The sequence below is a fragment of the Malaclemys terrapin genome, chromosome 1 (assembly GCF_027887155.1).
Source record: "Malaclemys terrapin pileata isolate rMalTer1 chromosome 1, rMalTer1.hap1, whole genome shotgun sequence".
NCBI classification, from domain to species: Eukaryota; Metazoa; Chordata; order Testudines; family Emydidae; genus Malaclemys; species Malaclemys terrapin.
The window spans coordinates 108598821-108622706 of NC_071505.1; the positions used below are offsets into that span (position 1 = coordinate 108598821).

At 50.9% G+C, this 23886-nt stretch overlaps 2 protein-coding genes across 3 annotated transcripts in view; one reads left to right on the forward strand and one right to left on the reverse strand.

Annotated features, from left to right (window-relative positions):
* DDX11 (DEAD/H-box helicase 11) overlaps positions 1 to 9652 on the forward strand; it is a 34051-nt gene extending 24399 nt beyond the window's left edge. For both annotated transcript variants that reach the window (XM_054034781.1, XM_054034772.1), the window contains exons 18-27: positions 582 to 694; positions 3466 to 3535; positions 3954 to 4057; positions 4765 to 4914; positions 6571 to 6639; positions 6821 to 6921; positions 7441 to 7525; positions 8516 to 8591; positions 8945 to 9099; positions 9271 to 9652. In XM_054034781.1, the coding sequence (XP_053890756.1) occupies positions 582 to 694; positions 3466 to 3535; positions 3954 to 4057; positions 4765 to 4914; positions 6571 to 6639; positions 6821 to 6921; positions 7441 to 7525; positions 8516 to 8591; positions 8945 to 9099; positions 9271 to 9315 (968 nt within the window). In that variant the 3' untranslated portion in view covers positions 9316 to 9652. The remainder of the gene's footprint in view (positions 1 to 581; positions 695 to 3465; positions 3536 to 3953; positions 4058 to 4764; positions 4915 to 6570; positions 6640 to 6820; positions 6922 to 7440; positions 7526 to 8515; positions 8592 to 8944; positions 9100 to 9270) is intronic.
* Positions 9653 to 11291: 1639 nt separating this feature from the next.
* Positions 11292 to 23886, reverse strand: part of WASHC1 (WASH complex subunit 1) — a 70320-nt gene continuing 57725 nt past the window's right edge. Inside the window, exons 5-11 of the mRNA XM_054034825.1 lie at positions 20317 to 20453; positions 19170 to 19305; positions 16002 to 16206; positions 15111 to 15266; positions 13474 to 13632; positions 12593 to 12661; positions 11292 to 11742 (exon numbers count right to left, since the gene is read on the reverse strand). Coding sequence (XP_053890800.1) covers positions 11591 to 11742; positions 12593 to 12661; positions 13474 to 13632; positions 15111 to 15266; positions 16002 to 16206; positions 19170 to 19305; positions 20317 to 20453 — 1014 coding nt within the window. The 3' untranslated portion in view covers positions 11292 to 11590. The remainder of the gene's footprint in view (positions 11743 to 12592; positions 12662 to 13473; positions 13633 to 15110; positions 15267 to 16001; positions 16207 to 19169; positions 19306 to 20316; positions 20454 to 23886) is intronic.

Sequence of the window (23886 nt, forward strand, 5' to 3'; positions counted from 1 at the left end):
TCTGGGGGAGAAGGGGGTGTGGATGTCTGGGCTGGGGGATGCCCCATGGCTGGGATTTTGGGGGAAGGAGGTCTGGGTTCTAGGGGCTCCGTGGCTGGGTTCAGTGGGGGATGGAGTGTGAGTGTCTGGGTTGGGGGGGGGCCTGCAGCTGGGCTCTGTGGGGAATGGGGTGTACTTGTCTGGCCCCCCCCGCTGGGCTCTGGGGCGAAAGAGCAGAGAAACAGGAACTGGGTTGTCGTCGGGGTTTCTTTAACTCTCTACTCCTGGGGGATTTTTTGTTGTTGTCTGTAATAATACAGACATACTTGCTGACAGGTATTTTGAAATAAATTACCACAATAATTGAAACTGGTGTGATGACATTGTGGTGTTTTGACAAATAAAATATGCAGAACTTTAAAATATTGTGCGCAGAATTTTTAATTTTTTGGCGCAGAATCCCCCCAGGTGTAAATGATTTAGATGGGCCCTGCAGCGCTCTGCTCCCGCTTTGAAAGTGGGATTTCCCCTCACAAGGTGGTCTGCTGATAATCATGGGTGTTCTACTAAGGTGTGTGTGTCTGTTTGCCTTCTTTACCCAGGCACTGTAGCTCAGAGCAGCCTCAAATTCCTCCTGCTGAATCCAGCTGTCCATTTTGCCAGGGTGCTGAAGGAATGTCGTTCTGCGATCATTGCAGGGGGCACCATGCAGCCGGTGAGGGAGCAAGGTTGCTTCTTTAAGATCTAACTGGCCTATCTCACCTTCTGCCAATCCACAGGCAGCAGTGGGAGGAGATGGATATTGGTTGTAATTGGGATGCTTTAAAATACATCAGGGGTCAGCAACCTTTCAGAAGTGATGTGCCGAATTTTCATTTTTCACTCTGATTTAAGGTTTCGCGTGCCAGTCATACATTTTAACGTTTTTAGAAGGTCCCTTTCTATAAGTCTATAATATAGAACTAAACTATTGTTGTGTGTGTAAAGTAAATAAGGTTTTTAAAATGTTTAAGAAGCTTCATTTAAAATTAAATTAAAATGCAGAGCCCCCCAGACCGGTGGCCAGGACCCGGGCAGTGTGAGTGCCACTGAAAATCAGCTCGCGTGCCGCCTTCGGCACGCGTGCCATAGGTTGCCTACCCCTGAAATACACCAATGAACCGCTAAACAACACTAGAGCCATGTATTCCCACCCCATTTTAGCACGTTGCTCCATGCTGCCCCCATTGCAGTGATCCGGCTGGGAATCAGCTTTTCCATCCTCCTGGCGGCGTGGAAAAGATGGCAGTCTCTTTGCATATTAGGATGAGGCCTAGGGACTTTGTGCTGTGCCCGTGCTTCATTTATTGCTCCTCTCAGCAGCAAAAGAAAAGCATTGTAGGCACCAAGCAAAACCCTCCTCTGTCCCATTGCGCCATTCCCCGTGAGGTAGCTACAGGATTAACAATTCCTGACAGTACAAGTATTGCAGGACCCAGTCTCCCTGACACGCTGTCCATTTGAACTGCTAGGGATGGGTGTGCTAATACCCCCTTTGCTGTGCCTCCTGCGTGGGAGGATACTCACCCGAACGCCTTCAGACGTCGTAACTCCTCGGAGTGGTCTCTCCATTAGACGTCTCATCCTGGCTGAATGCCTGGCTGTGGCTTAACGTTGCACAAAGGTGGGATGCCCTGGGCCAAGTCTCCCAGCCCTCAAGATATCTCTGGTTGCCCTTTGAGTTATGTGGTCTGATCCAGTCCCTCAGGCTGAGTGCAGCTCAAAACTAGCACTGGATAGAAATCTTCCGACCGATCTTATAATGCTGATCTTGCCAGAGGGACCTTCCAGAAAAATCAGGATTTCAGTAGTGCCACAGTGGTGTGCACGACCCATCCAGGTTGGGCTTTTCTCTCTAGCCCTTCTTCCCATGGTATGTAGGTGTGCATACCTCAGAGTGACAGCACATTCCTGTTTCCCTCTTGGTGTGCACCTGCATGGGGGGCACAGGGGTTCTGTTAGATCACTGCTCATGCCAGATAGTCCAGTTTGCTCATTTAATTTTACCGAAGCTCAGTCGTTTCCATTGGGTGAGTGTAAGCCACTGGCACGGTCACACCAGAGAAGAGGGAGTGGTTCCCATGCTGCAGCTCTCTGTGGGTAAAGTCATGTGGAGGGACCAGGGACTAAAGACTCTAGGGGTAAGTCTACACTGCAGCTGACTCGGGCTTGCGGGCCTCGGGCTAAGAGGCTGTTCAGTTGCAGTGTAGACGTTCGGACTCAGGCTGGGGCTCATGAGATGGGAGGGTCCCAGAGTTCAGGCTGCAGCCTGAGCCCCATAATCTACACTGCAATATAACAGCCCTGCAGCCTGAACCACGGGTGTCTAACTGCAGCATAGACATACCCCAAGGGTTCCTCGTGTAGTGTGTGCTGCCTGCAGTGACTGAAGGGTCGTTTTGCTGTTGTGGAGACTAATAAAGGAAGGGAGGGTGCTGGCTATAGGGCCTCTATGTCTAGTAAAATAATGATTCTCCCTTGGTATCCCTCTGGGAAAGTCACCACCCAGCCACCCATCAAACCCCGTAGTTGTCACAGTTCTGCTCTTGGCATGAGCTTGGCTCGTGAGAGGTCTGGCATTTTGGCATCCTGGCGTGATGGGCTTCCTTGCGCGAGACCCAGTTGCCGTAGTGACCCTGCGAGACATGCCCCCTGAGCACTGCAAGGGTAACACATGCAGACTGTTGTACCCTGCTGTCTGGATCCTCCTCCCGCCATAACTACCAGCCCAGGGAAGGTATTCAGTCTGTTGCCCGTAAATGGCAAGGCAGGGGAGTGGAAGAGGTGTGCTGTGGTACTAGGAGTTGGGTCCCTGATCAAAGAGGCAGACCCAAGCTCGGAAAGCTAGGCCGAATGCCTCGCTCACAATATACGCTGTGGATGGCTCTGTCTAAAAAGAGCATTCGACTAGTAGGATGAGGCTATTGGACCACAGGGTGGCGCTCCTGCTCTGCACCTACTAGCACTGGCCATAGGAAGCTGTGGAGGTGGCTGGCTGCTGTTTCAGCCCATGCTTTGTGGGTTTTCTGTTTTCCTGCCTAGAAACCAATGGTTCCCCCTGCCCTGCAGAGGGTCCTGCCCAAGGACTTGGAGAAACTTTAATTGCAGTGTGGGATGGTGCACCTGTGCTGGCTGTGGAATTGCAGAATTTACCTGCCAATCAACCCCTCTCCCCTGGGTACAGCTCTGGTTTGAGGCCAGAGTTGCACCTACAGTATTTCTGCATCCGTTCATCCCTCTGTGCACCCTTGTGTTTCGGGGCCCCACACCTGCACCAAGTACCCAGCACATCTCTTCCCTCTGTCCATTTCCCCAAACCATTGGCCTGACTCCTCCTCCTCCATCCTTGCATCTGGTCCTCCCACCCGTGTGCTGACTGCAGCCCTTCCCCATCTCCTGATGAGAGCACTTGGGCTTTGCTGATTCTTCTTGGCTCCTGGTTTGTAGGTGTCTGATTTCCGAGAGCAGTTGCTGTCCTGTGCCATCGGTGCTGACAGGGTGGTGGAGTTCTCCTGTGGTGAGTGTCGGGGAGCTGGTCACATGCTCTCTCTGTAGCTGGGCCCCTAGTTCAGCTGTATGGGAGTTCAGGCAGATGCCATTGACTTGTTTGTTTGCCAGCTCCTTCTAGTGCCCAGACATCCTGCCTGGAAATCACAGCAGCAGAGGGCAGCCAGGTTCCCTTTCACCTCTGGCTGCTAGGGGTGTACTGTACTCCTCTGCCCCAGAGAGAATGGGCAGGGAATGATTCGAACCAGGTTACGGCTTGTGTGATCCTTTAAAAGGCATTGACAGGCTTGTGCTAAAGCTGCTTGCACTCCCCCAGACCAAGAGAAATGAATGTGTACCTGTGCTGCTATGCGCATGTGACCTACTCCCAGGGGCCTTGCTTGCTTGAACATCTGTAGCTTTTATTCCATCTACTTGTTTGTCATCAGGTCATGTGATTCCTCCAGACAACATTTTACCCATAATCCTCTGCAGTGGTCCATCTAACCAGCAGCTAGAGTTCACCTATCAGAAGAGAGACCTGCCTCAGATGGTCAGCACGTCTATTTCATTCTTAAGCTATGCGGTCTGATGGTTGAAGGGGACATTTTGTGTGCAGAGTGGGGGATTCTGGTGGGCTCCAAGATGGGAAAAATAAGTCCAGAGAGGTGTGCAGATTGGCAGGGGAGCTTCCAATTGTGGAGGGGCTCAGGGGCAGGCATATTGGAGGTGGTCTGGTTTTGTTAAGCAATTTTAAGTGAGTTTAGTGCTAGTGAAAGCTGACTTGACAGGCCTGGAGCGTGAAGCGAAAGCTTCCCCATCCTCCTTTGCCTTTGAGGGGCCCCTAGGAGTGAGACATCAGTCCTCTGGCCCATTCAATCCTTAGTTGAACCTGCTAACAGAGCTGCCAGTGAGCTCTCGCCATCATTCCGGGGGTGTGAAGCAGACACATTTTCCTGGGAAATGGACAGACCTCCTACCTCATTTCACAGACGCACCAAACAGCCATTGCTTTACAATGACTCGAGACTGCGGCTTAAGACGGGGAGACCGAGGAGTGAAAGGGAGCATGTTCATTCCCAGGCCCTGGAGCCAACTAGTGCCTCTAGGCAACTGTTGGTGAGCTAGCACTGCTCTGATTTCTCTATGTGGAAGTGGCTACATGAGTGTCCTAAGACTTGTCAGTGGGAGGCATCTGTCCTTAGGCCATGGTAGTGCCATGGTAAGCCCCAGCAGACACCAGTCTTTCCCCTCTTACAGATGGATGAGATGGGCCGAATCCTTGGTAACCTGTGCAATGTGGTCCCTGGAGGCGTGGTGTGCTTCTTTCCCTCCTATGAGTACGAGAAGCAGGTGTACACGCACTGGGAGAGGACGGGGCTGCTCACCCGCTTGGCGACTAAGAAGAAGGTAATTGTGTAACTGAGGGTGGTTGGTACTTTAAACGGAGGTTTTAAAAGTCCAACAATTATCTGCACATTACAGGCCTTGTCTCTCTCTCCCCAAATTGTTCTTCGATCCTGCACAGCAGAGCAGAGAGGATGTTTATCTAGCCAGTCCCTCCAGTAATGAATAAATGATTCTTCCCACGCGGCTGATCACTGAGCTGGGATCTAAATTAGATTAAATGCTGTTACATGGCTCCTGTAAATGCAGAGACGGTCTTCATCTGCATTAGTCAGCCTACAATGCTCTCTGATTCCCTTGCTGTGAGGGGCAGGTTTATTAAGTTCTTACAGGGGATTTGCTTTCCCCAGACTTGGCTGCACATCCCTTGTCCAGGGAATAGTGTGATTGACTAAGGGCTTGTCTTCACTCTAGCGAAGACCCGCTAAATCAACGGCAGAGTGCTCTCCGGTCGACCCCGGTATTCCAGCTGTCTGAGAAGAGTAAGGGAAATCGACCGGAGAGTGTCTCCTGTCGACGCAGCGCCTTGAAGACACTGGGGGAAGTTGACCTAAGCTATTTTAACTCCAGCTACGTTATTCACGTAGCTGGAGTAGCAAAACGTAGGTTGGCTTACCCTGGTAGCGAAGACAAGCCCTAAGATTCAACTATACACTGTCAGTTACACACAAGCTTTCAGCTCACTGTGGGTTTACTGGGAGGATGAATGGGTCTTCTGGTTAAAGCACAAGGCTGAGGATCAAGAAATGTGTTCTGTTCTCGACTGTGGCACAGAGTCACTATGTAATCTTGGTCAAGTCACTTCATCTGTCTGCCACTTCTGTAAAATGGGGATACTACTTGCCTACATCTCAAGGTTCAATGTTTTAGCGTGGTACAAAGGGTGTATAACCAGGAGTAATAGAATGAAACTGAACAGAAGAAAAGTGGCTGAATATGAGGAAACCTTTCTGAACAGTGAACTCTGATAACAAAGCCTCCAAAAGCTTTCCTGCTTGTGCAATTTAAAACTGGACTGAACAATGCTCAGGAGGCTATATCGTGAGAAACAGACCTGTACTGCTCCACAGGAGCTGAATTGGCAATAACCTCACCTTTCTATAACTCTGCTTCCCCTCCTACCCTATTTCAATTCTAATCTCCCTTGGGCAGGGACTGTCTCTCTTATATTGTTTGTACGGCGCATCAGCACACATGGGTCTTAGTCACACCGGAGTGCTACTGTTCTATAAATTATCATACTAGTTCTGGAGATCTCTTCCAGCTTTGTTACCCTCTTGCTACACCTGAATTCCCAGATCTTCACTCTCCCTTTGTCCTCTTACATGGATGTTTCTTTCCACTTTTCAAACAGTAGAGATCTGGGAGCAAGGACCCATGAAGAAAAAAACCCTGGTTAACATCTCAATAACTGGAAATGTCTCCAAAGTCACTAATGGCCATCACTGCTTCTACTCTGGATTTGCTAGGTCCCACAGGTGCTGAGTAAGGTCCCATTAGGATGTGTCTGCATTGCTTAACCAGGGAGCATAGTTGGACATCAGTTAGAGATCAATGGTAACATGCCTCTAGACCCTCCTCTCTGTGTTATTTTTGGAATGGCACCATTAAATCTATTTACATCTTCCTGCTGCAACTTATGCTTTGTGCCTGTGACAGATATTTCAGGAGCCCAAGAGAGCAAACCAGGTGGAGCAGGTGCTGGCAGAGTACGCTAAGTGCATAAAGGTAAGCAGGGTTGGCAGGTTGCTGAATGTTCAATACCACATATTGCAGGAGAGTATTTCTAAAGCAGGTGATGTGGGTGGTTAATTGCTCTGGCCAATGTAGACAGGTCTCTGTGCTGCCAATGCACAGAAGTTTCCACAGCTCCGGTGTCTCCTGAGTCATTGGGGGTTCTTTTGTGCAGCGCTGCAGCCAGGTGGGAGGCCATGTGACGGGAGCCCTGCTCTTTTCTGTGGTTGGAGGGAAAATGAGTGAAGGAATCAATTTCTCTGATGACCTGGGAAGGTAAGAAATATCTGGTTTGCTGCTCATCTCCTAAGGTGGTATCTGAACACAGCTCTCTGCTGATGTGGTTGCTGGGTCTCCTAGGCTATGCTGGGCGGGGGGGGGGCGGAGTCTGGTCAGGACTTGGGTGGGAGACCTGCAAGTAAACCTCAGGGGTGCAGGAAGTGGGAGTGGTGGATTGAGTCAGGGCTGAAAGCAGTGTGCCTGGCATGGTGTCAGGAAGCACTGTGAGCTGAAGGTGCCTTTCAGACACCCAACCACTCTGTGGTCATGAAATAGCCTGAAGTGCTTTTCACAGGACAATGCTGGGTGGGATAAATCCCCACTCTGGCTCCCTGAATTCCCCTGGCAGTTTTCAGTTCAGTATTCCTGTCACATACGGCTGGGCAGTGTTATTGCTTCCACGCCAGAGTTGACTGCGTTGCAGTGGTAACCCTCTGCAGTATAGCGTCCCTATCAGTTTGTTTGGGACGACAGGGCACTAACAATGCTTGTGTGTTCCCCTCCTTCCATTTCCAGGTGTGTCGTCATGGTGGGCCTGCCTTACCCCAACATCAAGTCCCCAGAACTCCAGGAAAAAATGGCCTATCTTAACAAAACAATGGTAGGAGTAAGCACCCCCGCGCCTAGTTCAGCTGCTTCACTTACTGTCCTTTCAGGGTCCAATTCCCTCTGCGAACTAAAGCCCTGGCTCTTCCTGTGCCTCTGCCCGTGTTTGCTGTGTCTGGGTCAGTCACGCTGGAGAGAGAGAGATCTCCTTGACTGTGCGCTTGAGTGGCTTTGGGGGTAGTAAATGGGCTCAACAGGGCTAGAGCCGGGCAGAGATCTGCAGGAATGACCCAGCTGAGTTCCCAAGAGAGGCTGCCAGAGCAATACTGCACAGAGAACTGCATTGCAGGGTCATGCGCCTCTTCCTAACACAGTGAATCCTGCCCATTGCCTGCCACAGCCCCTGTTCCATGTAGCTCTGAAGCCCTGGGGGTTGGCATTGAAACTACCTTCCTCCTTCAGGTGCCCTGGAGCTGGTTAGTTTGAATGTTCTCTCTGAGGAGCCTGATAGCACTTCCCAGGTTCTAGTATGTGACTGAACTCCCATCTCTTTGTAGTGGCCCTTGAGGTCCCTTCTTTATTGCAAGTACCTGGGGCTGCCTGGCAGCACCATTCCCTAGGCCAGCTAGGCAGCCGCAGGGGTAAAGAATACACTACCGCTCCAGGGCCTGGTTTCTGCACTGAAGAGCTTTAATTCCTACTTTGAACTGCATATGCCTTTTACTCAGGCTTTGTCTACACTGGCAAGTGAACAACAAAACTTTTGTCTTTCAGAGGTGTTAAAAAACAAAACACACATGCCTCCCGAGAGACAAAAGTTTTGCTGACGACAAGCGCCAGTGTGAACAGGTCTTTGTTAGCAGGAGTGCTCTCCTGCCGACAATGCTAATGCCACTCCGTGGGGGTGGACGTTTTTTGTTGGCAGGAGAGCCGACAAACAGCGGCTACACTGCTCACTTTTTAGTGACACGGCTGTAGCAACACAGCCCTGTCGCTAAAAACTGCTTTGTGTACACAGAGCCTGAGTCTTATTTCTCTCCTCTAGCCAAGAACTGCGGGCCAGCCACCTAGCAAAATGCTGATTGAAAATCTATGCATGAAAGCAGTAAACCAGTCAATAGGTAAGACTTCATTTTTCATGGGGCTGGATGGGCGGAGTATGGAGAGCAGTTTACGGTAGCTAGGGTCATGGAATAGGCAAAGAAACAGTTGTGGCAGAGTGGGATTGGTGGGGAGCAGCATAAGGAGAGGATTCTTTTGAGACAAGGTATTGGGAAGAATTGTCTTGGCACATGCAACTCAGGTGGTAGGAGATCCAACAGTTACCTGATTGTGTGTTCAAGCTATTGGCTAGCAGCCTGGTGGAGGCCTGTATCTGGAGTGGATCTGCTGATAATCTTGTGCATGTAAGAATAGGGTCTAGAGGGATACAAAGTGAAAAAACTGAGGTTTCCCTTTATGATGATTTTTGCAGGGCGAGCGATTCGCCATCAGAAGGACTTTGCTAGCATTCTGCTTGTAGATCATAGGTATGCACGCCCCTCCGTCTTCAACAAACTACCCCAGTGGATCAAGGAAAGAACAGAGATCAAACCTACCTTTGGACTAGCATTTGCAGCATTAAGAAAGGTCAGTTTATTTCATGCACCTGCCAGTAGCTATGTCCTACTTCCCCTTATGCACCCATCATCTCCACCCAGTATATGTCCTGTAACTGCCCCCCAGCAATACCCCCTGCTCACAGGCCTGACCCCTCTGGATACTAGAGTGCTGGGGCCATGTGATCTCCTCTCTTCCTAGTTTCACCATGAGAAGAAGTCATGTTATGGGTCAGAAGCTTCCTGAGGGAGATGGAAGAGCAGTGTGCTGAGTGGCTGTATCAGTTCAAAGTGGAGCCTCCTGCAATTGCTGTCCCTGCAACAGGAGGTTTTTCCCCCCAAGACTTTGCAGTTGAAAATTGACCAAAGTTATTCTTGCCTATGTGGCTTCTGGACTGTGACTGATTATATTGCATCGGATCTGGGCTGGACAGGGGAGATAAGAGCAGCTGCAGCTGGTGCATCTGAACCCCCATGTGGACTGGGTTTATGTTACTCCTCCCCTTTGTTCTGTTTCCCAGCCCTGGGTATTACTACTTGCCCTCTTGGGGCAGGATGAAGTATTAAAAATCATGTTAATAGTCCGCTGCTGTTGCTTTTTCTTTCCAGTATGGAACTAGAGCTTCTGGCAGCCTCCATGGGAGCAGTACAACAACAAAGCTCTCTGGAATCTAGAGCCTAGATTTCTATCCCCTTAGCTAAAATTCCTAGCCCACCCTCCATAGATCAGTTAATTCAGTAAGGGCGAATGCCTTGGGCCACCTCAACTTCTGAGGCATTTTCAACTCTTAGCTTTGCCCTGCCTGAAGTTACATCTCTGACCACTGGCATTGTGGGGGTAATCTCTGCTTTACCAGAGCTCTCACTAGATAATGGCTGGGGGGTGGCAGTACTGCTAGCTGGAGGTATGCTTACCCCTTGCAGACAGCAAGAATACTTAGGGAACTTACAGGAAACTTTGGAGGCTTTTTTCTGCCATGGCAAAAGTGCTGTGACAGCCTGAATCTGTAGCACTCCACATGGGGCTTAATCCATGACAGGTGGGTGGCTTGTGTGTGTATTTACTTACAACACACACCAGGCCTTTATTTCCTCATCAATGCTGTGTAAGCATTCTCCAGCTGAGGCTACTGCCATTCACCTCCCCCCTGGCCTTTCTGCTAATGTGGACCAAGAATGTTACGCTACCGAACAGCCCAAGGCCTGTGTCTATTACTCCACTTTACTAACCTAGCCATAAAGCAGTGCAGCATTTCTTCTGATTACATACCTGTCTGCAGGTGTTCAGCTTTACTGCTGCCTTTTCCTGGGGCTCATGGTAACCCTCCCTCAGCATAGTTTATTGTAAATCCCTTTCTTGTAAAGGGGGTGGGCCACCTTCATTCCTGGCTTTTGGATATTTCAGCTTTGTGGTGTAGTGGGCTGCTGCCAGGAAAGCCATTGGCTAACAACTGTTCCTGTGTGCTTCTACACATACTTGGATAAAATCTCTATTCTGCTGCACCTGAATTGTACCAGTCCCTGCAGAGTATAGCACATCTAAACTGTGTACACAAACACTATACGTAGGAGCTCAAGGACATCTACTTTCCACCTACAGTGATTAACAAGATGATGTTTTGACACTTGTCCCACTTTTAAGCACACTATGACTAGACTGTACTATAGTTGCATAGTTCTACTCCTCTGCCCATCACCTCTTTGACAGAGTAGTAGTTGTAGGTAGAGGCTTTCACAGTGTGTACTGCACCTCAGTGTACAGCAGTTTTAGGGCTTCTGCCTTACGTTTGTCACACACACAATACTCCTCTGCAAAATGCCTGCTGTTCCGTAGCTCCACCAGAGAGACTAATGGTGGACAGCTGGGCCTCTCCTCCTAGAATCTGTTAATTAAGAGCACTCCATGTGTAGACTCAAGTGGGCTAGAGAAGGCTGCTGGGTACTTGTAACTTGAAGGACCACTACAGCTGCTGTAGAAGCCATTCATACCCAACAATAGAGGTTCCATGGCTGTTTTCACATGAGGGAGGCTGTGAGACAGGATTGAAGGTGGTTGGTCCAGTGCTATCACCCATTTCAAGAATTCCTACACAGGAGCACCCACACAAGCCCGGCCCAGCCCGCAGCTGGCTGAGGAGAAGGCTGTTGAGCTGCCTGTGCAGTTGTGCTTCATCACGCGTGGTAGAGATGCTAGTTCTGATCTTCCGTAAGCACGAGCTGCCCTCCAGCTACAGCAGGATTTATTGAGTGAGCAGGAGCAGCAGCATTTGAAATTAAATGCACTATTTGTGGGGGAGGGGAAGTAAACAGGGCAGAAGTAATGTTCATTGATAACTATACTCAACAGTGGTTAGAGATGAGCAGGAGCTAAGAGAAAGTGACAGGGTCCCTCTGCCAGGCCTGTGCCCTCTCACCAGCAGTTATTTCCAAGAGCTGGTCCATTTCTGAGGTGCTTAGCTCTGCCGGGCCGGATTCCCAGTTAGCCAAGAGGAACCAATCCCAGGCCTATGGCATGATAGCATTTATGATTCCCAGTCATCTTCTTCCTCGTCCCCTGGGGGTTGTTGTGGGGCTGGCAGAGGTGGGATTGAGTCCCACATGCGGGCAAAGGCACCAGCAGGTGCACTGGGAGCATCAGCACTTCCTGCAGCTGCAGGCCCCTTGCCTGAAATGCCTGCAGGAGGAAAAGCAGGTGAGTGAGGCCTAGGAACTAGAATTGAGAGGTGAGTTGAAATGAGCAAGGAAGGCAGCAGCTAGCCCTGCACCTGTGCAAAATCCTGCCTCATCAGCTGAGTGACTCAGGCACACACAACCTCACCTCCGCTGCTGCTGGGAAAGGGTTCATTAGCTAAAGCACCAAGTCAGCATTTCCAGCTGGCAGAACAATGGAGGGCAGGGACCAGAACCAGCTCTGACTCTGTGAGCAGGGGAGGGGCGGAGGTGTCTGCCTGGTACCTACAGAGGGCCTTGTCATTAGGTTATGGCTAAGAAGCCTCAACAGCAGGGGGGAGGCCCCAGCCCTTAGAGAATAGACATATGCAAAATGCTTCCCCCCTCTGAGGCTCTGTGGATATGCTGAGCCTTTGCCCAGCATGTGCAGTGAGACAGGCCCCTCTGCAGAGCAGGAACAGGGGAGCTTTCCCTTGGAGTATTAAAAACATACAATTCATTCTACCTCAGCCAGTGCCCAGGTTTCTGCCTTGGGGATGCCAGGTAAAGCTTAGGCACTGAAGCCAGCTAAGCCCCTCCCCACTACAGCAGCACCTCCTGTCTGGATTCGCTCCGCCGTCAGCAGCATTGGTATACAAGTAAGTTCTTCCTGCTCTGCAAGGGGATTGCCCTGTCTGGTCCATAAGGGCATTGTGTGCCTCCCCAGCAGGATCAAAGCATTCAGCCAAATGGCATGCCAGGCTAGCCAAAGGCTTCTTCTTTCTAACTCCTGCAAGCTGCAGCAGTGAGGCAAGGGAACCTGCCCCTCTTCATGTCACATTACAGGAAAGGAGCAGCCCCCCACGCCACGGTACCTTTGCGCCTCAGGAGCAGCTTGTTGAAGAGGTCGGACATCAAGTCTCCACCCTGTGCTGTGGTTATCACTGAAAGAGTAAAGCCCCACAAATCAGGTGACAGACCAAATATCTTGCTCACAAGGTCCGGACTCGTACTAATGGCTAGTTATTAACTGGGGCCCAGCTGCAACACGTGGTCAGGACATAACAGGAGGACAGGGTATGTCCCACCCTATTCGACGTGACACACTGACCCTGCAGGGAGTGCAGGGTTGACTAGCACGATATGCTGAAGGCTAGGACGGAGCTGCCTTGGCAGAGATTGTGTTGGGACCCTCACTTGGAAATTAAATAAATAAATTGACCCCTCCCATCCTTGTACCACATTTACCCTTCCCCCTTATGGACTTCAGATCACAGCACCCAAGGCCTGCCTGGGAAATGTGTCAGCTTCCTACAGCAGCTCGGAGGAATTAAAAGATTGGGCGTTTCAGCCACTTTAAGTGAACTGGAGTTAACCAGTCTACTAAAAACAGCCCAACCGTGACCCAGGACTTCCAATGGCACAATTTCCTCTCCAGAGGCAGCCTGCCCTGAGCTATCTTTGAAATGCTTCCAGCGATACACGTTCACATGAAACATTTTCATCTCCACCCTCGAGAGGGGAGAATTCCCCAATGCAGAGCGTTAATGCATTTCTGGCACCTAGGGGCTAGTGAGTTCAGCCAAACATTCCAAACTGTAACGTGAGGTGAGACGAAATCCCTCTGCTCCAGGGCTTCTGTGCAGTGCTGGCTTTGCCCCTCAGGTATTTATGGGACTCCTTCACATGGGTACCTAGGCATATCTAGCTGGGGCGGGGGAGTGAGGATGACTACTGAAGGGAGCGCTTTGGGCACCTTGTTCTTGCTCCTTTTGCTTCTTCTTCTCCAGCTTTCTCTCCTTAACGCTTCGGAGGTTGGCCTTCCCAATGCCACCAGCCTGGCGGATGGACTCCAGAAGAGTGGCCCGGCCAGTTGAAGGATTCACAACTTCCTTTGGAGCCCCTTGGACTGGAGCTGCAGGGATACAGAAAGGAGTCAGCCCAGAGAAACTGACACCATCTGATGTGTCAGCAATTAAAAATTAACAGCAGGCACTCTACGTGCTGCTGCTTTAGCTAAACCTAAACCCTAAACCACCTGCCTGGGTGTGAAACCTAAGAGACTGAAGAGCTCTGGCACCTCATCACTTGCCCATTCCAAGTCGCTGGGAGATGACACAGTGCATAGAATGAATAAATCAATGAATACCGTGAGCTGTGCAGGGTGCTGCCAGATGAAGGGCTTTGAGCTAGAATCCTTCCCCGCACCCTCATATTCTGTCCCTTGATCCCAAACTGACCATCTCACACGGTTCTCCAGAGAGCCCTCTGCCCTACAGGGGAACAGCACCCACTGCCTCTACAGGAAGACCTGCCCTGCCCAGTTAGCAATACAGGGATTGCCAGAATGGATCAGAGCAATCCGTCTAATCTGGGGCCCCCATCTCCAGCAGTGGCCAGTACGAAATGCTCCAGAGGAAGGAGCAATGTAACCCCAAACTAATTCAACCATTTCATAGCCTGAAAGCAGAAACATTGCTGCTTCCCTGGGTTTGGAGGCAGCATTTTTGCATTGCTCCTGTTTTAAGAAATTCACTTCCTTGTGGGACCAAGAGAAAATAGCCCGGACCTTGTCAAAGGGGCACTGTAAGGGATAGGGTTCTTGTGACAAATGTTTGTATCAAACTAAAGCCAATAGAAAGGTCCATGAAGATTTTAAGCTATTCAATTCTATTAAATTAAGTGAGCATGAGTAGAACGTATTTGCACCCAAAGCACAGCTGCATCTTGCTAGTGCATAAGAACTTCCATGGGAGATTCCCTAGTAAACCAATATTATCCAGAACAGTAAAACTGATTAATCTTGCTTCCATTGCCCTTGGGGGTAGAGATGCAGATAAAAGTTCCATGGCCCGTCTGTGCCACAAAAACTGTTTTTCTGCATATAAAAGCCAGGGCCAGCATTAGGGGGTAGCAAGCAGGGCAGTTGCCTGGGGCCCCGCTCCACAGGGGACCCTGTGAAGCTAAATTGATCAGCCTTCAGCGTGCTGGCCCTGCTTGGGGGATCCCCTGAAACCTGTGCGCTGCCCTGCAGTGGGCCCCAGATCTCTGGTTGAGAACCACTGCACTACTAGATCTAGTCTCTCTGCAGCCTACGCTTGGGTACCAAGGTCTACTCAGCCTGCTCTCCTGGGGCTGTTTGTTCAAGTCAATGGGCCACAGCGACAGTCCCGTTTGCAGATTGAAGAGTTGAAGGATTTGGCACCAGGGGAGGAAGCAGCCAGCACTCCACTGAATTTTCATCATTGCTTGTAAGGCGAGAAGAGCCATTGGAAAAGCTGGCCCAAGCCTTGGGGTTACCATTGGAAAAGCTGGCCCAGGGAAAAGGGTGGGGCCAAGTTGCTAGGTTAGATCCTGCCAATTAACAAGCCATAGCAAAAGCTCAGTCCTTACCTGCAGACATTGCACTGCTGCTCTCCTCGATTGCTGGCTGTTTGGAAAGGGAGGCAGGCTGGGGCAGAGGAGGGGGTGGGGGAGCACTAGTTGGCATCACAGGGGGTGGAGGAGGGGGAGGTGGGGGTGGGGGCACTAGCACACCATCTTGAAGACCTGAAATGTTAAAGGGAGGAGTGTGAAGAGTCACCAAGGGACATTACCTGCTAAGACACTATCTCTCCCCCCCCCCAGCCAGCAAGCGCTGATGCTCAGAGCCCTCACCCACAACAGTACCACCACTAACAATTCTCAGCACTTTGTGCGGATGAAACGGGCAGCATTAGCCCTGCTGTTATAGAGGGGGACAGGGAGCAGGGCCCCAGAGCCAGCCCATGGCATCAGGGGGCTCTTCCCCCATTTGCCGTGTGTAGTCAGGGTGGCACAAACTAACAGTTTCTCATCACAACAACACGGCTGACCGGCTGCCAGCAAAATACAAGTGCTTGCAAGCTCCCCTCCTTCCCAGCCGAGCAGGAGGGAGGGGCTGACATTTTGTGCCACAGGCTGTGCAGCAAAAAGGCCAGGGCCACACTTGTTGTCTGTGCGGGGAAAGGCACTAGATTTGGCCCACGCACGTGAAGCTGGCCAGGAAAAATCAAGGACTCCTCCAGCTTTAATCCTGCTGGGGCCTCTAACAAGGGACTTTCTAGGTCCTCACCAGGGTCTACGCAGAAGTCAGTGCTGGGGAGAAGTCACAATCCCTGCCTCTGGGGCCTGCCACTGGGCAAGTCTGCATCTGCAAATACTTATTTGCTCACAACTCCTTTCCCTGTTTATCCATCTCCGCCTTGTCCTAGTGGCCTTCCCCCCACCGCCTAGATGAGCCCCAGACAAAGGGAGTTGAAATACCTGGCCTGAAGTTCTCCACGGACTCTGTGTTGAAGGTGGGTAGCTCTGGGATAGCGCTGCTGGGTGCCGAGGGTGCAATGCCAGGCCCCAGGTCTGCGATGTACATGAGATCAGCAGCGATGCCAGGCAGGTCTGGCAGGTAGGATGGCACGTCTATCTCAGGCACCTGACCCAGATCTGGTACGTAAAAGTAATTTTCAGCTACCTGGAAAACAGAAATACGAAGGGTAACAGCTGGGCGTCTGGAGACTGTTTTCCCTTAGAGAAGCCAGTAACAGAGGGAAGGGATGCAGCCTGCAGACAGTGGCATGTAGGCTGCAGTCAGCTCTCCTGGTGGCTCTCACTAAGGGGGCATACCAGGTTTCAGAGCCCTGAACATCTACCCAGTTATTTTTAGCTGCAGCCCAAACCCCACAAGCCCAAGTCCTCGGAGACTCAGAGCCAGGGGTTTTTCTTTGCAGTGTAGATGTACTCTTCCTGGCAGATCCTCAGCACACTACACAGGTATTTAATCAGCTCAGTCTACACTCTGGGGTGACAGCATCCCTGGTGTTACTCCAGTGTCGAATGTGTGCACTGAAAACAACCTGCATAGGGGCAAAAAGTGGGTTTGTGCCCTTTCTTGCTCCAGTCTGGAGGGGTGTGTGTGTGTTGGTGTCTGTGTTCCTTCAAAGGGTTATTTCCATCAGAAATTCTGGTCCTGTTCAGGTTAGAAGATGACGGACAACTGGCGAGCTGATGAAACAATGGCATTGCGAGGTCTAACAGTGAAGCTGAGTTGTTCAGCAGGGAAAGGGTTTCCTTTAGCCGTGTTGTTAGTTTATTTTGCTTCCACCCAAACTCCAGTGACGAACATGCATTTTAGAGAAGGGAAGTTTGAGTTGAAGATTTAACACCGTCATCTCTTCAATTATGGCCTCCAGAGCTCACAGTAAACCTCCCAGAAACCCTCCAAAGCTGCCAGGGAAGACTGGACTTTACATTCCTTTTTCTTCTATGGGAAAAACCCCCAAGCAGGAAAGAGTTAACACGCTTCCTGGCCTCCTCCAGGCCTCAAAAAGGGCACAACACAATTCTTACCATTTCCTTGGCAGGTTCCCTTTACTTAAGATGCAGAAGAGAGAGATTCAAACACCAGCCCGTTTGCAAAGGGATGCAGACTTGGTACCCTCGCAGTGGCAGAAGAGCCCCCTTCCTTGCCTCTTTCCCCTCCCACTGACTGACACCGGGGACAAGAGCAGCTCAGCACCACCATCACAGGGCACTGTCAGCTGGCGTGGGCTGCTCTCCGTGGCTGGACTTGGGCTGAGCGCAGTCCTGCTCAAGGGATTGCTCCACACGGGAGGGGATAAAGAACTCAGCTAGATTAGTCTGAGGGCATTATCTGAAATCCCTGACAACACACCAGTACTGTGATCACCCGCCTCCAGCTAACAGGCTGCTCCTTCCATCAGCCCTGTCTCCTGCTGTGCCACAGGCACTTCATATTAAAGCGATAACAGTCCTGTCAGGCTTTCCCAATGGGGTGAGACGCAGGGTATTTGAACGGCCAATAATTTTTTAAGACCCGAGCGCTCCTTTGGTAGTTCCCAAGCATCGCACTGCAGCCACTTTCCACCTGAGGCTGGGGGAAACTGCTCCTCCTAACGCCTTCCTCTCAGGACCAGAAAGAGGGACTCAATTTTTATTTTCTCCAGCTCAAATAAAACTGCCATTTCTCCACCTGCCTGCCAACACCCCCTTCTGCAGCTCAGGCTCTGAGTAGGCCAGTGCAGGAGGGAGAGATGTGATATCGGAGGGAGACAGCCCTACACCAGAGGAGGCCACATCAGTGTTGTCACTACCCAACCCGCCAAATCTACATAGAGCCTGGAGAAACACAACCCTCAGGCAGAGGTGGTGAGTTATATGGGCCTGTGGTGCCCGTGCTCCACCAATATTCAGGAAAGTGGGCCCAGCTCCACCAATGTTTGGGCTTATATTTTCAGAGCCATCCCATCCATAGGATGGTCCGGGGCAACCGTCCTGGGCCCCACACTCGGGGGGGCCCACACTTCAGGGGGACACGGGTTCCAGGGCGGCCTGGGGGACGAGCAGGGGGCCTGGCGCTGGCAGCAGCAAGTGACCCAGCCCCAGTCCTCCCCGCTCCGTTCTGCCTCTTCCCGCCCCTGCTCTGCCCCTGCCCCACCCCCACTTCACCCCTTCCCCCAAGCCCCCGTCCCACCTCTTCCTGGCCCAGCTCCGTCCCCACCCCGCCTCTTCCCATCTCTGCTCCGTCCCCTCCCCGGCCCCATTCCACCCTTTCCCCCAAGCCCCCACCCTGCTTCTTTCCAGCTTCCACCCCCTTCCCCAGGTGAGGCTGGGAGCCAGCAGGGCGAAGCGGAGTGGGGACCAGGTCGCTCACTGCTGCTGGTGCCAGGCCCCCCACTAACCCCCAAGGCCGCCTGGACTCCACATCTCTCTGAAGCGCAGGGCTCCCCAAAGCGCGGGGCCTGTGGCCGTTTCCCTGGTCCGTCTGATGGATGGGATGGCTCCACTTGGACCCACTCTGGGCGCCACCAAAAATTCTACAAACCTGGCACCCATGCCCTCAGGTGTAGAAGTCTCATTGCATCCACCAAGCCAAGCAAGGACTATACACACAAACCCTAATGAAGTTACTAAGGCAGGTGAAATGCCCCACTGCCCATCACCCAAGATCTCCTCTCTGGGCAGAAGTGAAAGTAAGCCGGCAAGAGCCGGTACCCCATGCTGGACCCGACCGGCTTCCCCAGGCTGGCGATTTAAAGGGTCATGGGTTCCCTGCAGCAGCCGGAGCCCCGGCCCTTTAAATCCCCACAGGAGCCCCAGGGCTCCCAGCCGCCTCTGCAGCTGGTAGCTCCAGGGGTGATTTAAAGGCCCCAGGGTTCCCAGCTGCAGCCAGAGCTCCGGGGCCTATAAATCTTGATTTAAAGGCCCCGCCTCTTCCAATTGAGGCCACGCCCCGCCCAGGACTCTGGCGTACCGGTAAGTCCTTTAACTTACTTTTACCCCTGCCTCTGGGCCATTCCCCCACCAACTCCTGCATCTACAAAACCCAGCTCTCCTCTAGAAGATAAGCATGGTGCTTTCTGCAGCATGGTGTCCCTTTGCTCAGCAAGTACAGCCCCACCCGCTGTTGCATCTCACCTGCCGATCCAGCTGCCCCCTTTTGGTGATAGAAAGGGGTGCATCAAAGAGCTTCTCCTCAGTCTCTGTTCCCAGAGTCACATGGGTCTTGGTCACCGCTCCCGCCAGAGGATCCAGGAAGACATACTTCTTGTACCTGGGGATGGAGAAAACCTCAGTGATTCTAGCTCGGGGAAGAGCCAGGGAAACGTTCTTCAGCCAGAGGATGGGACCAGGCGTTAAGGGGTGACGAAACAGACACCTCATGTCCCAAATCTAATCCCAGTCCTAGTCAATACTGCCTCCACTCAGCTACATCGCTCCTGTGTTCTATCCCACCTCGCCCACAGGTTTGCCCCTCTCCCTTCTTCACCGCCACAGCCAGGAGCTGGGATTTCCCCATCCTGACCTCACGCTCTGCAGGCTAGTGCAGGGCAAACCTGAACACCTGTCACTACCATCTGGATTTCACCAAGCCCACCACACACCATGTTATGGGGACAGCAGTTACCCCACTGTCTAGAGCAGGGCATGCCTAGCATGCCAATCTCTGCTGGACACACTGTTTGAGAGGGAGGAAGAAAGTCAGAAAGGAGAACATCAAGAGCCCCAAGACAGAGAGGGAAATACTGTCCAAAGCAGATGAAGATCAAGGAGGATAAGCACCATGGGGGCATCCTTAGATTTGACCAGGAGAAGACATCCTTGGCAAGCACTGTTCCACTCAAGGAGAACAGGAGGAACAAGGACTGCAAGGGACTGAATCAGTCAGGGAGGAAGTTGAAGTAGTGGGAATGAAGTGACCACTCAAGTTTAGGCAAAGAGGTGGAGGGAGATGTGGCAGTAGCTGGTTAAGCAAACGAGACAGAGAGAAGGACAGAGAACAACAGAGAAAATATTCAGGCGCTGGGCAAGTAATGATGGGGGAGAGGAGAGGTGTCCAGGGGCACATGCTGGGTCAGAAGTTGACAGTAACAAACAGCTCTGACTCAGAATGGGGTGAGGAAGAAAGGATGTTGGGTGGAGGCTGCTCTTCAGGGGAATCAACCCACCAGCCCCCCAGTGCAAGAGCGTCTCCCCAGATAAGGTGGCAGGCCGGGGTGGGGAGGCAGCAGATCAGAGGCCAGGCGGTGGCAGCAGAGCTGCTTGGTGCTGCTCCAACACTCACAGGTTCTCGGTGGTGTTGAACAGCAGCAGGGAGCTAAGGGAGCTGATGTTCCTGGGGAGGCTGCCAAGACCTTCTTCTGCATCATCCTCCTGATGAACTTTTGTGCTCACACACACTGGGAAGTACTTGAGCTTCTCCTGCAATGAAATAAACAGGTGGCAATACAGTGGGAATGCGTGGCACCTCTGGTGGCCCTCTCCATTATTCACATGCTACCATTGCTGCTCCACATAGCCACCCTGCTACGTTACCCTTGTTCACACCAGGCAGGATAACGGCTCCGTGTCCAGCAACAGACATGGTCATGTTTCAGAAGAGAAGCCACAGTAGTGCATTTAAGATGTTGTACACAAATCACCTGGACCTGAATTTTTGTGGCAAGCACCTCTTATGGACTGAGCCCCACAGCCCTTCCATTAACCTACCCTATTCTGTGCAATGCCTCCTGCTGAGCGGGGCTGGGATTGGAGTGATTGTGCATGTCCGCACAGCCAGCACTCCTACACCAGTATCTACAGCGCTTCCCTCTGGGACTTACCTGACAATTTCGCCACCTTCAGCTTTCCTACTATTGAGATGCCCCCGCCCCGGGTCGGGGGAGAGAAAGGCAAGCATGCCAGCACCAACTAAGAGGGCAGGCGAGGGAGGGTGAGCGGAGGGAAGAGTGTGAGAGCCAGATGGTTTTACAAAGCCCAGGAGATTTGCAGGACTTTTCAACTCCAGTGAACCAAAAGCTCCTCTCTCTCAGCTCTTCAGCTTCATACATAATGTATAGAACTCCCTTTAGAAAGGGAGTTATTTCAGCTGAACAGCTTAACTTTTAAAGAACATGGGAATTGCCATCTCAGATCAGACCAGTGCCTGATGCTGTGGGGAAGATGTACCACCTCCATAATGTACTTAGCTGTACTGTACTATACATAGACTCCGGATTTAAGATCAGACGGGACTATAAGATCATCTACTCTGACCTCCTCTATATCACATACCATACCACAGGGGAGTGGAAGGGCTATTGCTTCTTGGGCCCAGTTGCTGACCAGCTTAAGAGGCCACAGGACTGAGACTGGACTAAGCACAGGACTTGGAACAAGGAACTTGTGTTCCACATCTGCCTCTGGCTTGGCCAGTTCACTTATCCCCTGTCAATTTCTCCTAGCTGTAAAATGGGCACAGTCCTCGTCTCACAGGGATGAAGCGATGAACCCTCAAACCAGAAGTGATTTGTACAATCAAGTAAATTAGCCAGATTCATATTTTCACTGTTCACATATTTAAAGTGACCACAACCATGCAGCATTGGCCATTAGCAGCAAATAAAAAAAACTGATGTAAATTGTTCTTTAGTGACTGTACAAGTGGAGATTCAACAGAGATTCAGAAATAAAGTTCCATTTGGTCATTAATATTCATTTCCTAATGTTTAATTTTTAAGCATCATGGAATCCTGACGTCTTCGGTAGAACTGCTCACACACACTAAGCCCTCAAGAAATGTATTTTTTAAAACTTTCCCTTTGTAAATTTCAATTAGCACTGGAAGGGTGGGTGTCGCTTTTCGGATGGAGTGAGAAATCAACCATTACTCACATTTACTTATTAAAAAGTCTAATCCTTCTAAGGCATTTATAAAAAGTACAAAGCATGACTATTACCCTGGAGTATGAGGCTTTATATAGTCCTTGTAATTTTTGTGCTACTTAAAGTAACTGCAATGACACTTTTATACAAAGATCTAATCCTGTTCTGAAATTGATATCTACCTCAGTAACATCCTGCAACTGTGATTTCCACATCATATTTTTTTTTCTTGTAACTTTTAAAAGGACTGATCCTGCAATATGCTCAGCATACTCAACTCACTGAAATCAGTGGGAGTCTAGAGCACTAAACACTTAGCAGAACAGGCAGCTCAAGACCTGGCAGGATCAGGGCCCAAAATTTGCTGTCTTTCAATTTACTCTTTCTAAATAGCCAAAAGTTCAAATATATTAACCCATGACAGGACTTCATCTCTCACCCTCCAGTTACCAAGTTTCATTAATACTAGGGTGACCAAATGTCCCATTTTCACCATAGAATCATAGAATATCAGGGTTGGAAGACACCTCAGGAGGTCATCTAGTCCAACCCCCTGCTCAAAGCAGGACCAATCCCCAACTAAATCATCCCAGCCAGGGACTTGTCAAGCCGGACCTTAAAAACCTCTAAGGAAGGAGATTCCACCATGTCCCTAGGTAACCCATTCCAGTGCTTCACCACCCTCCTAGTGAAAGAACAGTCCCGTTTTTTGGGACTTTTGCTTATATAGGCACCTATTACCCTCCACCCCCTGTCCTGTTTTTTCACAGTTGCTATCTGGTCATCCTATTAATACCGTCTCCTGTTAGGGGCTTTAGAGAGTCTAAATAAATTACATACAAAAACATACATTAAAAGAATATTATTTCGGTTACAAATTCAAGCACTTGAAATTCAGGAAATGCCATACTCATGGTTGTCTATGCAACCTTGATTGGCCTCCCCACGTGCCCATGGTGTGCACTGAACAGGGCAGGATCCCACTGAAAAACAGAATGTGCTCATGTAATTAACGACTATAGCATGAATATGCACTAGGGGGCCAAATTAAGCTGGTGTGGGCAACGGTAGTTCTGACATTTCTGCTGCCCACTTGTTAAATCTTCAAACAAGCACTTTCATGCCTTCTCCCATGCTGCCCCACATGTGTTGTAGGTGGCCCCAATAAACAACCGCAAAGCTACCTCATTGTCCACCTTCAAATCCCACCTCAAAACTCTCCTTTGCACACCAACAGCCTAACCATCACATTTTTTGTAGGCATCACAGCAAAAACCACTGGAAGTCGTGCTGAGCAGTACTGCCTCATTGAGTCCTTGTACTCCCTCATCGGTCAGCATCCATCTTTTGTCTATTGTCAGCTCTCTGGGGACCAGCCTTTCTTTGTGTTCTGTGTCTGTGCAGCACCTAGCACAATGGGGTCCTGGTCCATGACTGGAGCTCCTGGGGGTCACAGTACCACAAATAATAAATAAGTTTGGCGATGGTGACGGCAGCAAAAGCCACCTGGGGCTTTCCTGCAATACAACAGATATGAAGCCCTCCGGTTCCTCAGCGCAGTCAGTGAAGGCCCCACCAGCTACTCTCAGCATGTAACGCACAGCAATGGGCCTCGTCAGATGTGACAATGGGCAAGGAGGCTGCCACTAAAAGCCTGAATAACTGAGGAGGGTATAAATACCAATATGACACTTTCCTTTGTCATGTCTGATTATTGCGAGAGCCTCAGTCTCTCTCCCCAGCTGCAAACAGCTACATACAAGCCGGATCCCTGGACCGAGCTCAGCACTCTGACTATACTGAGCCTTACACAACGTGCCAGCTGCCACTTCGCCCAGATCCCCCCTGTCATTAATAAACCAACTGCCACCTGGTAACACAGCACTGGGCCTCTCTGCCCACCCCCCATCCAGCCCTCCAGGGAGCTTCACCAGGAGGCAGTTAGATGAGGCCAGGGATGGGACTAGCTGGCAAAGTCAGGCCCTGAGGT